At 41.4% G+C, this 15647-nt stretch overlaps 2 protein-coding genes across 4 annotated transcripts in view; both read right to left on the bottom strand.

The window, feature by feature from the left end:
- LOC311054881 (protein furry homolog-like) overlaps positions 1–4842 on the bottom strand; it is a gene marked incomplete at its 5' end in the record, with an annotated part of 35965 nt that extends 31123 nt beyond the window's left edge. The window contains 5 exon segments of the mRNA XM_084070877.1: positions 7–115; positions 365–390; positions 581–682; positions 3275–3332; positions 4724–4842. Coding sequence (XP_083927003.1) covers positions 7–115; positions 365–390; positions 581–682; positions 3275–3332; positions 4724–4842 — 414 coding nt within the window.
- A 9721-nt stretch (positions 4843–14563) lies between these two features.
- Positions 14564–15647, bottom strand: part of scn4ab (sodium channel, voltage-gated, type IV, alpha, b) — an 86053-nt gene continuing 84969 nt past the window's right edge. For all 3 annotated transcript variants that reach the window (XM_084072687.1, XM_084072688.1, XM_084072689.1), the window contains one exon: positions 14564–15034. In XM_084072687.1, the coding sequence (XP_083928813.1) occupies positions 14585–15034 (450 nt within the window). In that variant the 3' untranslated portion in view covers positions 14564–14584. The remainder of the gene's footprint in view (positions 15035–15647) is intronic.

Here is a 15647-nt window from a genome sequence, read left to right as displayed (position 1 = left end):
CTGTACCTGAGCTATGAATTGGATGATCTTGACGAAGATATTGAGCGGCGTGTCCCGGGGAACCACGCTGCGAGAACCTTTGGGGAAAAGTGCTGAAACGATGCTGAGTAATCGACTGCGAAACAAGGAGAGAACGATGTGTTCAATGGTGAACAATTACATCCTTTCCATAGTATCTGATACATGAAGCCTGATTTCTACATCGTACGACGGTGTCGCATGGCAAATAATTGCCAATCTACAAGCTCACCATGCGTTGCGATGCGTTGTGAGCTTGTAGATTGACAATTTTCGAGTGTGTGACAACGACACATGACGGTGCTTAAATGAAGCACCAGGGCGCGTTGCGCTAGTAAACACTGACCTCTGCGTGACCGTGTTGCTCTCACACTAAGGATAATTCCTTTTAACAGGTTGTTCATGAAAGTCCTTGCGGTCTTGTTTCCAATGAGAACCTGTGAGCAATTAGGGGTTAAGAGTCTTGCTCAGGGACAAATTTCATTTCATCGACACATATGCTGACCTGGCCTGGAATCGAACCTGGGGCAGCCAGGGCCTCTGGCTCCCTAGGCAGGCTCACTAACCATTCAGCTATGGCCGCCCGCTTGATTCTGATGATGTAGACCCACAGCAGTCTGTAGAGCGACTCCAGCGCCACACGGGACATCTTGGGATCTTTGTTCTGCCGATCAGAGACACAAGATTAAGAACCTCGACATATTACAGCTGGACATTATTACTCACCTGTGACATTAAATAGGTCTGATGTAGTCAGTTACATGTCTTCCGGAGCAGCTGATCATGGTCAACACAATAACTAGTTTTCAGCCGCAGTGTAGGAGACATTTGAGTCACTGATGGATGACTGAACTCCCCACAATCTGTTAATAACTAAACTTCTGGTTTATTTAAATGCTTGTTTTGGGCATTGACGCATGATTTTCGTGACCTTAGGGTAGTGTAGAAAAGTTACGAAAATTTAGAAGGGTGCATTTTTGTTCCCTCTGTGTAAAAACCTGGGGGCATTTTATTACAATTATTCTGTGTGTGAAGAGTGGGTGGCATTACTTCATCTTAAAGTAATGCAATTTTTTAAGCCAGGACCTGGCCCTGAAAGTGTAATTTAATAACATATTAGCCTATTCATTTCAGCAGAAACTATTGTGGGAAATCTTTGTCCTCCTTCCCTGGATTTCAGGGGCATTGTTCGATTTGACTCTGTAATATGATGCAATAGGAAGGACCAAAAAATATCACTTTTACCCTACCTTTAATATTACAGTGATATCTATGGAAGAATACAGACTATATACACATCACTGCTACACACATACCATTGATAGTATAGTATAAATGTATACAGACTATATACATCACTGCAACATAACATAGTACATGGTAGTGTAATATTAGCTGCTATCTATAGAAGAATACATAATATTATACATAGCAGCATCAATGTTACAGTGCTGTGGGCATGCCATTACATAAAAATAATTTAAATGTTTTTCCAAATATAAAAAAAACCAGCAGATCTACAAGCTCACAGTCAATGAAGAATAATTACTACAGTAAAGCTACTGTACAGAGGTCCCCTTCACACAAATCCCCTCCACCAAGTGTATGTATGTGGACTGAATATGAAATTAAATGTATGTGTGCAATCATTTCATTTACACAAGTATATTATGGTATATGTAATGTATGCCCATGGTTCTCAAAGTGGGGTCCGGGGACCCCCAGGGGGTTCCAGGGGGTCCCAAGCTAAATGATGGGTAGGAACCAAATGGACCCTTATGGGTCTGTAACTCTGAGAGTTAAATCTAGCATTGATTTTACAATATAAATTGGGGTCCCAGGCATATAAATGCCATTAAATGTGGGTCCGTAGCCCTAATGCATGTCAAACTGGGGGTCCTTGAAATTAAAATGGTTGAGAATCACTGCTAGAGCCGTAAAAAGCCTTCTCTTATGGGGGTCCCTGGCATATCTTTTCAAATGGGGGTCCGCGGGCTAATAAGTGTCAATTTGACATGAAAAAGTTTGAGAACCACTGCTGTATGCTACTACCGTCTGTGTAAACTTCCTTTCAATGCATCAACCTCATGGAGACAAATACCTGACATGTACAACACACTTGGCAATAAGCATTGTTCTGATTGTGTTTCTGAAGTATTTATCCTGTATTAGTAGTACAGTAGTAGTATTATCTAACCATGATGTAAGCAGCATCAGCACTAACCAGGTGATCAAATAATGAATGAGGAGGAAATGGATTCAAGCAGACGTTGATTATGGGGTGATGGGGTCTACTTTAATATCAAACTCTCTACTTTATTAGCCTTAGAGCAAGACTATCCTATGTGTTTTATCCAGTCTGACTTTTACTTTCATATCTATTAGAGTCTTAGCTCCACCCCCTCAGTTTAACCTGGAATGTCACCAGTAAAGCCTGTATTTCTCTGAACATGTACAATAGAAAATATAAGGTGCTTTCCCCAAATGTTAACTAGGGGTCCGGCGTGTTTGTGTAATGTATTAGTCCATATGTTTCAATTAAGAAGTGTTTTAATCCCGTTTGTGGCCGATTCTGTCGGAAGTTCCCAATGGGCGGTAGTGACGGGGCGCATCCGGTGAAAGTCGGAATTACACTCAATGTAAACAGGAAGTAAACGAGGGGGAAGAAATGGCGTTCGGCCACAGACGGGATTAAAACACTTCTTTATAGCAAAATATGGATTAATACATTAAACAAACACTCCGGACACCTAGTTAACATGTGGGGCAAGCGGGAAAGTACCTTATATTTTGCATTTGTACATGTTCAGAGAAATACAGGCTTTACTGGTGATATTCCAGGGCACACTGGGAGGGTGGTTGCTAGGACTCTCAAAATGGATAAAACACATCTACGATAGTCTTTAGGCTTTCTATAATGCTATGTCTTTATCCCACCATGACTTCCACATCACCATCACTGCTTCCTGGTTAAACAACTCACTGGTTGTTCCTTTACTCACATGTATTTAACATCTCTATTAAACACCATTCTAACATCAGCCTCAATCCAACGTCCAACTGTAAACAAGCTCTCACAACACGCACACATAACGTAAACATGTATATTTGTACAACACACGTAAAACTCATGAACACAAAGACAAACACAGCTTAAATAAACATACCTCGTTGTTTTAGACGTTTTAAACTTTAACAACAGCTTAAATAAACATACCTCGTTGTTTTAGACGTTTTAAACTTTAACAACAAACACACGTTCCTCCCGCAGCTCCTCTTCAAAGGGACGAGGTGTTACACCTAACTGTGTCCTCCTGACAACAAACACACTACAGAAGATCAGTTCCGGACACAAAAACTCCTGTGTAAAGTGACAAGTCTATGTATTTTTGTGACCTGCAGGAGGAGCTATAACACCAACATTGTAAGAAAGTGAGAGCTTTTGTAAAACAGCTGTATAAATGAATACATTGAATAAATGCTGAACCCTCCTCAGGACAGTGTAAGCAATGAGCTGTCCCATAACCATCTCCAGTGGTGCACTGGTGAATGATTTATAGCATTGAAATGGAAATGTACAAACATTCGGCGGAAATACCAGATCTACAAGCTCTTGTGAAGTATAAGGTTAATAAGATTTTGGCCTTCTATTGTTCTCTGTTGATCTCCTTCCCACTTAACCCCCTCTTCTTTTTCTCTCTCCCCACTCTTCTTTCTACGGAATTTAACGTTGCGATGGGAGTGTTGTACAAAAACAAATTTCACCCACTTTTTTACCTTGTAAACCTGTGATGTGACAATAAACCTGATTCTGATTCTGATATGTAAAATGATATCTCCACACAAAGGTTTGAGGGTGGAACTCAAACCATGAAGCCTAAATATATCTGTTTATTCCAATACATTCAAATACTGATTCAACTATTGTCTTGACTCTTGTTAGAATAAACAAAATAAGAGCAATATATATTCATCCAAAGACAGACAGATTTCAGTGTCACTCTTAATCTACTTGAGAACCTGTTTGTCCACCATGACCTCTGTTTTTATGAACTATGACCTGAGTCTTTATGAACTATGACCTCTGTCTTTAAGAACTATGATCTGAGTCTTTATGAACTGAGTTTCTCTGCATGTAAAATGTACGTTCCAAAAATCAGCGGTCATAGATATACATCAACTCAACAACTGCAACAGTTAGTTAATCAGTTATGAAAAATAATCTGACATCATTTGAATTTTCTTGATTTTCCTTCATCACATGCACCCTCATTTGAGTCAATAAAGTAATATATGTGCCTGTGCACCGGAAAGCTCATATTGACTATTTTCCGTAAGGAAAGGAATTTGGCCTAAAGGAGCACTTCACCTACTTTCTTAAAAGTAAACAAAAAATATACAAAATCAACAAAACAACAATATTTAAAAAGCCCCAAAGGCAACAACAAAACAAAACTATCGCTACAAAAGGATGAGACACTGTGCGTCTCATTGGTGGGCTATGTATAGTTCGGAAACCTGCCTACCAATGACATCATAAATGGGGAAATGACTGCCTTTCTCTTCCTGGAGCATCAATATCATCATTTCATAAATAAATAAAAAAACTAAAACATTTTTTCCTCCATTTTGTGAATGACCAAAAATGGCTTCTGATGATGTCACAGGTAGGCTGAACAGGAACAGACTGACAGGTTGAACTTACCTTCCAACAAGACGGTGGTTCTGGGGGTGACGTCTGGAAGGGAAGCCCCTCAGCTCTGATAGGCTGGCCAGGAGCAGCAGCAGCATGGGACACTGTGTCCATCTCTCTCTCCTCCTCATCTCTAGAATGGACCCATTAGGGTCCATTTGGTTCCATTTGTACACTCTCAGAGTTACAGACCCATTAGGGTCCATTTGGTTCCATTTGTACACTCTCAGAGTTACAGACCTGTAAGGGTCCATTTGGTTCCATTTGTACACTCTCAGAGTTACAGACCTGTAAGGGTCCATTTGGTTCCTAACCATCATTTAGCTGGGGACTAACTCCCTCTATGACCCCTGGGGGTCCCCGGACCCCACTTTGAGAACCAATGGTCTATCACAATGGACAGACTACAAAGACACATTGCATTTGCAATTCCAAAAATAGCAGATCTACAAGCTCACAACGCGTCACAACGTGACACGCTGTGAGCTTGTAGATCTGCTATTTTTGGTGAAGAGGCTTGGTGTACTGTAGGCTAACCACTGAGAGGGACTAAGTGGTTAAACTGAGGCCACATTCATGAATTCCAAATATTATCAAAGTATTCTGAGGCACGCCTGGAAGCCCTGACTACAGGACATGTGTGTGTGAGCAGCAGTAATGTCTGCCATGAATCTGACTGCTTAGACCTAGATTCAACTACACACAACAAACTACTACAAAACCACCACATATCTGGCATTAAAACCAAGACAGGCTTTGTTTTACATGACACAGTACTTATATTGAACATGTTTCATGTTCTAATACTTCATTTACCTGAACAAACAGGGACAAACGGGAGACAGAGACACTTTTATTGTTGTTCTATCTCTCTTCCTGGTTCATCTGAAGTGTGGAGGGTTCATATTAAAACAGTAGAAGAAGAACTGTGGAGGGTTCATATTAAAACAGTAGAAGAAGAACTGTGGAGGGTTCATATTAAAACAATAAAGATAAGTAGTTCCTCTCTCTTCCACTCCAGCTCCATGACCTTTCACCTTTATATGTCAGGTTAAAAAAAGGCCTTTGTTTTTCATGAAACCAAACTTTATTTTTCTCAAAATAACAGTAGAAGTGTCCTGCAGCTGCACACAGACAGCTCTATATATATATATATATATATATATATATATATATATATATATATATATATATATATATATATCATGCACAGCGTCAGCAGCTAGTTAAAAACTTTGATATAAAAAGTAAGCAGTGCAGCACCTGTGGAAAGCAAAGGTAACCCTCTCTGTAGAAAGCCTGCAGTCAAAAATGACAGAAGTGATCTTTTAACCCCCCCCCCCCCCCCCCCCCCCCCGTGGCTATGTGGCTTAAGGATGTGATGAGCTTTCTGAAATTAGAAAAGATTAAGTTCACAACCAGGGGGTCTACAGACAAATTTTATATAATCTGGCAACCATTCATTACTTATTTTGAGAGTCTGACAGTGCTTCCAACAGGCTAAATTCTTCTTTTCCTCTGTTCTCTATTTACCTTCATTATATGACCAAAAGACCTCTATATGTCTATGATATGATATATGACTGATAGATAGCATTCTGAGTTGCTTATAAGGGCGCGTGGCACATTGGCATCTGAGCAATCCATCTTATGTGTATTTATTTTTGTCTCCGCCAGGCCGTAAGGCATGGCGAGAGAGTATGTTTTACCCTCCGTCCGTGTGTCCGTCCGTGTGTTACCACCAAATCTCCGGCACCGTTGGCCCGGTCGCTGCGAAACTGTGCACACACACTCCCTGGATGCCAATTCAGAACCTCTGCCTCAAATTTTTCACATGGGCCTGTTATAGCGCCACCAGGAGGCCGATTTATGCAAAACCCATTTTTTCACATTATTCCTACAGTTTTTAACCAAACGTCATGCAAATCGGTACACAGTATCTCTATAGTCATGTGATCAACCCTGATCTGTCCGATTTCCCATATTCCATCCTTATTGGTTAAGGTTGCCATCCAAAGTTTGCAGGATTGGTCCGTTTTGAACAAACTGCCTCAAACCATGAACGCAGCGTGCGATTTCCGTGAAATTTCACACGCACATTCCCACTAGGCCGAGGAAGAAATGCCACCCTTTTCACATTGGCCTGTTATAGCGCCACCAGCAGGTCTAATTTAGCAAAACACATTTTTGGAACAAAATGCTTCAAATCATGAATGCAGTGTCCAATTGCCGTGAACGACCTAAGAATAAATGGCACCCTTTTCACGTTGGCCTATTATAGCGCCACCAGGAGGCCACAATAACGTATCTGACCTGGCGGAGACCTGTGCTCCGAGGAGCACTTTATCTAGTTTTATTGTCTTTCTGTCTGTCTTTTGATGTGAACATTTCTTTCTAAATTATATCTATTATTTATTTTCTGTTACATTTTCATTGTCTGTGTCGAGTCTAAATCATGTTTTGTTTTTTGTGTCCGGTACTTTACTTTGTTCCAATTTTTTTGATACAGATTTTTTTTGTCTTTATTTTTTTTTTAAATAAGGAAAAATGTGACAACAATAACAATAAGGGGGGAGGGATGGGAAAAGGGAGAAAATGAAAAAATGCAAATTGTTTACCTGCTTTCATGTAAAAACTGTGAAAATAATAAAAATATTTGTAAAAAAAAAAAAAAAAAAGAAGTGATCTTTTAAAATCTTAATAAATAAGCATAAAAAACGGTTTCACAAGAACATTGTTGGTATAACTAAGATATTCTCTCTATGTAATAATATTTTGTATACACAGATTAAGTACTAACTAAGATGGTGGTTTTAATAGTCTGCTCTCTCAAAGGTGATATTTTGTCATCTTCTACGTCAGTGGTTCTCAAACCTTTGAAGCCGCGACCCCCCCCCCCCCCCCCCCCCCCAAAAGAAAACAAAAAATCACATTTGAACTTGGGACCCCCCCCACCCGCCCCCCACCCCTGACAAGCACTTGAATTGTAGGAGTTGAGGCATTATATTTAGTTTGACTCGGTTTCACAGATAAATATATTCTACATGCTTGTAGATTGGCTATTTTCAAAATGTATCCAATGTCTGGCCAAAAATCTACCCACTTTTTTTCGACCCAATTTAGTTGTTATGCTAATGAATTCCTCCCCTCACACATCTCTATGTTTTCACTGTTGTTGTATCCTACTGACTCACCTGCCAGTGACGAGCCCCCACCGGGAGGACATAGGGCCTTCGTCCTACTCCTCCCGCCCTGCCGGCAGGCTCCTCCCCCAGCCCGCAGGAGTAAATGCAATGACCAGTATCACCCTCCTCCCGCCCAGCTTCCCTCCCCCGAACACGGGCCAATTGTGTTCACATAGACGCCCGACAACGGCAGATTCCTCTGTGGTGATGGGCAAGGACTTTATTAACCCGATTCTACATGTCTCCTAAATCCCAACAGTATCCTGAAAAACGTGTTTCTGTATCAGTGGTGCTCAATCTTTTTCATGTCAAGGACCCCCAAAATGATATGTAGTTGTCCACGGACCCCCATCAAAATATGTTGTTCCAGGGACCCCCAGAAGCAAAGATTTGAGTTAAAAATGTTCGCTTTAAATATATATATATTCAAAAATGTGCACACATTTTCTTGAATTTTCAAAAATAGCAGATCTACAAGCTCGTAGCGCGGCACTCGGTGCCGCGCTATGAGCTTGTAGATCTGCTATTTTTGAATAGCCCAAAGTGTAAAATAATGCTTTTTAGCTCAAATCTAAAAATGACACAGTTCCAGGTCTCAATGGGTTAAAGTGTCACTTTATAAATGTGCAGATACCCTGTATACACTTATACTGTATGTTGGTTTGTTTAATGTTGATTGAGAAAACAATGTCTGACATTAAAAAAAATCATCTCTACCCACAGTTTGAGAACCACATCTACGTCACATGTTTGCTGCTGAGCTTCCCCACGGTTTCCATAACAGAGGAAAAGCACGGAGACGCTCGTTTGCACTGACTGCACTGAGACTGACTGCCATGGACACGCTTCACCAGCAGGGGGCAGCAGTCTGGGGATGTCAGGGATTGAATCAGTTGGGGGAAAAAATGGGGGAAATTATCTAAACAATTATACAAAATAACTCAGCAACAAAATAATGACATAAAAAATGAATAAATAAAAGAATAAATTGTGTGTGTGTGTGTGTGAATAATAGACTGTTTTCTAAAGTCCGCCCCCAGCGCTTGACCATTGACTTTCAATGGAATATCATGGATCTTTTCTAAGACCTGTCACCTCCAGGAGTTATGCAGTTATGCTGCATCACAGGTTACAACACGAGGGACAACGTGGTTAAAGGGAGAATCATTCACAGGTTACAACACAAGGGACAACGTGGTTAAAGGGAGAATCATTCACAGGTTACAACACAAGGGACAACGTGGTTAAAGGGAGAATCATTCACAGGTTACAACACAAGGGACAACGTGGTTAAAGGGAGTATCATTCACAGGTTACAACACAAGGGACAACGTGGTTAAAGGGAGAATCATTCACAGGTTACAACATGAGGGACAACGTGGTTAAAGGGAGAATCATTCACAGGTTACAACACAAGGGACAACGTGGTTAAAGGGAGAATCATTCACAGGTTACAACACAAGGGACAACGTGGTTAAAGGGAGAATCATTCACAGGTTACAACATGAGGGACAACGTGGTTAAAGGGAGAATCATTCACAGGTTACAACATGAGGGACAACGTGGTTAAAGGGAGTATCATTCACAGGTTACAACACAAGGGACAACGTGGTTAAAGGGAGAATCATTCACAGGTTACAACATGAGGGACAACGTGGTTAAAGGGAGAATCATTCACAGGTTACAACACAAGGGACAACGTGGTTAAAGGGAGAATCATTCACAGGTTACAACATGAGGGACAACGTGGTTAAAGGGAGTATCATTCACAGGTTACAACACGAGGGACAACGTGGTTAAAGGGAGAATCATTCACAGGTTACAACACAAGGGACAACGTGGTTAAAGGGAGAATCATTCACAGGTTACAACATGAGGGACAACGTGGTTAAAGGGAGTATCATTCACAGGTTACAACATGAGGGACAACGTGGTTAAAGGGAGTATCATTCACAGGTTAAAACATGAGGGACAACGTGGTTAAAGGGAGTATCATTCACAGGTTACAACACAAGGGACAACGTGGTTAAAGGGAGAATCATTCACAGGTTACAACATGAGGGACAACGTGGTTAAAGGGAGTATCATTCACAGGTTACAACATGAGGGACAACGTGGTTAAAGGGAGAATCATTCACAGGTTACAACACAAGGGACAACGTGGTTAAAGGGAGAATCATTCACAGGTTACAACATGAGGGACAACGTGGTTAAAGGGAGTATCATTCACAGGTTACAACATGAGGGACAACGTGGTTAAAGGGAGTATCATTCACAGGTTAAAACATGAGGGACAACGTGGTTAAAGGGAGTATCATTCACAGGTTACAACACGAGGGACAACGTGGTTAAAGGGAGTATCATTCACAGGTTACAACATGAGGGACAACGTGGTTAAAGGGAGAATCATTCACAGGTTACAACACGAGGGACAACGTGGTTAAAGGGAGTATCATTCACAGGTTACAACACGAGGGACAACGTGGTTAAAGGGAGAATCATTCACAGGTTACAACACGAGGGACAACGTGGTTAAAGGGAGAATCATTCACAGGTTAAAACACGAGGGACAACGTGGTTAAAGGGAGTATCATTCACAGGTTACAACATGAGGGACAACGTGGTTAAAGGGAGAATCATTCACAGGTTACAACACGAGGGACAACGTGGTTAAAGGGAGAATCATTCACAGGTTACAACATGAGGGACAACGTGGTTAAAGGGAGTATCATTCACAGGTTACAGCACGAGGGACAACGTGGTTAAAGGGAGAATCATTAACAGGTATAATTATGCTGGGGGACACAAGCAACTTGAACAGGCTGGTCAGGAAAGCCAGCTCCACCATGGGGACTACCCTGATCAATAAATTTAGCTCCAACGTGGGGACTACCCTAATCAGGAAATCTATCTCCTACGTGGGGACTACCGTGGTTCAGCAGCAGGGGTATCAAAACAAGCCATTATTAACTAACCCTATGTGCTAATATGCCCCCCGGTAGTTTCACCAAAGTGTAATTATGGGGCCAGGCTTCCAGCATGGACCCATATTGTTATTCGCATTATTCCGTTTCTTCTTCTGCCACTTTTGGCAGTTCTGGCTGAACCGTGCAGTCGCTTTTTATGAAACTCGGCCATATGATAGATGGTCATGAAAAACGATCAAGAAATAATTCTCACAATCTTTCGTCAAAAGGTGGCGCTATAGCACTCAATTGAAAAATGCCAACTTTGAACAGGTACAACTCATGCCGTGTTTGACCTACAGCCATGAAACTTTGATGCACACATGCGTCTCCTCATGCTGAACAACTTTCCCACTCTGACTTTTGACCTCTGACCTTTAGATCTCCCACCATTTGGAATTATATGAAAAACAGTTAAAACCTATCTCCTCCTGGGATTTTTGAGTAATCTGCACGAAACTTTTTACACATGAACTTTGGACCTATACCAAAAAACGTTTGCAAAATATCTTCCATAAGTGAAAAAATGAAGCTTTAATGAGCCAATGAATATTGCAGTTTTATGACAATTATTCATCTGCCCCTAACACATACATGCAGACTTACCATTCTTTGAAACTTTGCAGAAATGTAAAGGGCCATTCCAAATATCACTGAAACCAATCTTACTCCAATTGGTCAAACGGGGGCGCTATAGCAATTTTTTGAAAATTGAAACTTTAAACAGGCAAAAGTCATGCCTCGTTTGGCCGACAGCCATTAGACCTGCTTACACATGTGCCTTGACTAATGAGGAACACATCTATCACGTTGACCAGTAAGCACCGCCCTTAGATTGTCCGCAATCTTGAGCAGTTTGAAAAACACTTAAACCCAGGATTTTCAGCTATTTGCGTGAAACTGTATCATCATTGTGATCTCCTTTCACAGGTTCTTGTCTGTTGGTGGCTTCTCGCTTAAATGTGTGCCCCACAACCTGAAGGTCACCAGTTCAAGCCTCACTTGGTGCAGACTTCATCTAAGTTGCATTTCACACAACATGACTATCAATGAATACATCTGCAATTGTTAAAGATAACATGAAATACTTAATTGAGTGTTTTTTACATACAGCTGATCTACAATCTCACAACTTTTCAGATAGCAATGAAAGTATGTTTTTTCAATGTATAACATACTTCATTGTGAAAATAGCCAATGTACAATCTGACAACTTTTAATGGTTTGTGAGCTTGTAGATCGGCTACTTTCACTAATTTTGGTTCTGAGGAGATGTACAATTTCTTCATTGGTAAATGGTTTGTGAACGAGTGATCTTAGTGTTAGTGAAACAGGGGCTTGGGTCATGACAGAAGGCAAGAGTTTGTGATCCTCAACAGACAATATCAGCCTGGACAAAGATATAGCACTATAGGTAGTGTTGCAGCTACCTAAGAGTGCTTCATGACCGTAAGGTTGCCGGTTCAAGCCTCACTTGATGCAGACTCATTTAAGTTGAAATGCAAAAAAACATGACTCAATCTATTCCGTTTCCATGGCGCTCTCTCTCTCTCTCTTCAATCTATTCCATTTCCATGTCTTTCTCTTCAATCTATTCCGTTTCCATGTCTCTCTCTCTGTCTCTTCAATCTATTCCATTTGTCTCTCTCTATGTCTCTTCAATCTATTCCGTATCTCTCTCTCTCTCTCTCTCTCTCTCTCTCTCTCTCTCTCTCTCTCTCTCTCTCTCTCTCTCTCTCTCTCTCTCTCTCTCTCTCTCTCTCTCTCTCTCTCTCTCTCTCTCTCTCTCTCTCTCTCTCTCTCTCTCTCTCTCTCTCTCTCTCTCTCTCTCTCTCTCTCTCTCTCTGAGGGGTGGCCATAGCTGAGTGGTTAGTGAGCCCGCCTAGGGAGCCAGAGACTCTGGTTGCACCAGGTACGATTCTAGGCCAGGTCAGCAAATGTGTCGATGAAATGAAATTTGTCCCTGAGCAAGACTCTTAACCCCTAATTGCTCACAGGCACTCATTGGAAACAAGACCGCAAGGACTTTCATGAACTGACCTGTTAAAGGAATTATCATTTCTCTTTCTCTCTCCTGGCCCCATATTATCGCTGCTTGCAGCTATATTTCCATTCTTGTTATTCATGTTAGTTTATGATCTTAATTAATCTTAATTTTGTTATTGCTGTTGCTAATTATGGTTCATGTGTATACTAACTTGCATTATACAAACGCTATTATGGTTTGGGGCTTAGCGATCAGTCGACTGGATTGGTTGAACAGATTCAGATACATAATGATATTTCTACAACTCTAGTAAGTTGATATCATTCATTTAACAAGGCGTGGTTAAGTGTTAGAAATTAACACGTTGCATCATGTCAACCACAAATAAAACATAAAGATTAAGGTATCACATTATTCAATAAATTAATAAGAGAAACGATAGCAGTCAATTTAGATACTTCTTCACCTTTCTATTGTCTGCTGTTATCCTGTCTTTACAGCAGGCTGGTTAGTGCCATGGACAAGTTCAATTCAAACTGCAGCTTTGTGCTGTTGAGCAAGACACCTGCAACCTCTGCATGATCACTTATGAGCAGCTGCTGCAGAACAGTGTTTAAAACATCAATGAAATGAAATGACATCCCTGACAACACAATGTCAGGTTACCATGACAACACAATGTCAGGTTACCAGGACAACACAATGTCAGGTTACCATGACAACACAATGTCAGGTTACCAGGACAACACAATGTCAGGTTACCATGACAACACAATGTCAGGTTACCATGACAACACAATGTCAGGTTACCAGGACAACACAATGTCAGGTTACCATGACAACACAATGTCAGGTTACCATGAAAGGACGGACGGACCGACAGAGTGTGGTTGCATGAGAGTATAATAATTTGACCTTCTGCATGATTATGCTTTTAAGTACTGTAGTAGAGTTTAATTATGTTAGGGTTAGGGTTAACACAGTGTTTAAGGGTTAGGCAGTGTTATATGGTGACCTCAGTATCTGTGTATTGTGTCTGTACTTGAAAATAAAATAGTTTGAAGTTGAAGTACGATGTTCGATCAGTAATGCCAAAATTGCTCAAATGTACGATAATTTCACCATATCACAAAAAGGTGCATGTATTTACTGAATTTCTTGGCTGCTGAATTGGGATCCGGTTTGACTTTTCACAATAAGTCAGTGAATCAGTGAATCTGATCTTAGATAAGTAGTTGGACGTCAAGTCTTTCCAGTCCAGTTCCAGGCTTTTGTATGAGTAAGGTCCAGGAAGTTGCCTGCTTCCACGGAGTGTATTCATTTTTGGCTGTGATTTATCTATTTTTGTCTGTGTACGATAGTTGTCTTTAAAATAGGATCATTTTAAGGCCTCCGGTACGATAATTTAACATTTCTCAATGCCCTGGTGTACCGAACCAAACAAAGTGTCGTCTGTTCAACACGATAAAAAGATTCTGCCAAAACAAAACAGAAAAGAGAAACGTTAAAGCTCAAAGCAGTCAGCACAGAGTGATCGTTAGCATGTCCTGTGTTCTCTATCACAGTGGTTCTCAAAGTAGGGTCCAGGGACCCTCAGGGTTCCTTTAGGGAGGTTCTAAATGGTCCCGTACAGGTTGGTAACTCTGAGAGGGTACAAATGGAACCCTTTGTACCCTCTCAGACTTATGGGGGGTTCTTGAAATAAAATTAAAAAAATTTGAGAACCACTGCTCTGTCAGACGACGGTCTCCTTCAGTTCCTCATCATCAGGCAGATGCAGGTAGAAAGGAGGCGCAGAATGTAGGAGAACCTCGCTGCTGAGCCGCACAGCAGGAGGAGTGTCTGCCCTCGCCTCCTCTACAACAGGAGTAATTCCTTCCATCACCTCCTCTATAGCAGGAGTTTCTCCCCTCATCTCTGCTACATCAGGAGGGCTTTCTTCTACAGAAGGAGGAGTATCTTCCGTCGCCTCCTCATGGCCGCCTCCATAAAGCAGATTGATCTTCTCGTAGATCAGTCCCTCTGTCTCTCTCTCTCCCCCTTGCTCGCCCTCTCTCTCTCTGTATTTATATGAAGCTTGTTTGACCGTTCGTCTGAACAGGTGCTTCCTGTAGGCTCTCTGGATCACCACCGCAGCAACCTCTTCCTGTTTCCTCCTCAGAGTGGAGCTGATTGGTTCATACACCTGGAAGGGCATTTTGATTGATTGAATTATTTATTGACACAATGGCAAGTACAAGTGAAAGCACGTGCAAACAGTAAAAAGGATAATATTTAAATAAACACACTGAGGAGCAAAATAATAATACAAGTAATATAAACAATGATAATTATTATAATTATTATTATTATACAAATAATACAAGTAATACTACTAATAATAATGATAACACCCCTCCCATTCAACATTCCCCGCTGACTAACAAGCTCCGCCCCCAGCCTAAAGAGGTATGTACACTGACAAATATCACCCAGTGGACAGGTACTTAACCACTGCTCCACCTAGTGGTGGTGGACAGGTACTTAACCACTGCTCCACCTAGTGGTGGTGGACAGGTACTTAACCACTGCTCCACCTAGTGGTGGACAGGTACTTAACCACTGCTCCACCTAGTGTTGGACAGGTACTTAACCACTGCTCCACCTAGTGGTGGACAGGTACTTAACCACTGCTCCACCTAGTGGTGGTGGACAGGTACTTAACCACTGCTCCACCTAGTGTTGGACAGGTACTTAACCACTGCTCCACCTAGTGGTGGACAGGTACTTAACCACTGCTCCACCTAGTGGTTGTGGAC

The sequence above is a fragment of the Gymnoscopelus microlampas genome (genome assembly GCF_963454915.1).
Source record: "Gymnoscopelus microlampas genome assembly, chromosome: 11".
Classification (NCBI taxonomy): domain Eukaryota; kingdom Metazoa; phylum Chordata; class Actinopteri; order Myctophiformes; family Myctophidae; genus Gymnoscopelus; species Gymnoscopelus microlampas.
The sequence above is the reverse complement of the archived record's forward strand: the minus strand, read 5'-3'. Positions and strand labels throughout refer to the sequence as shown.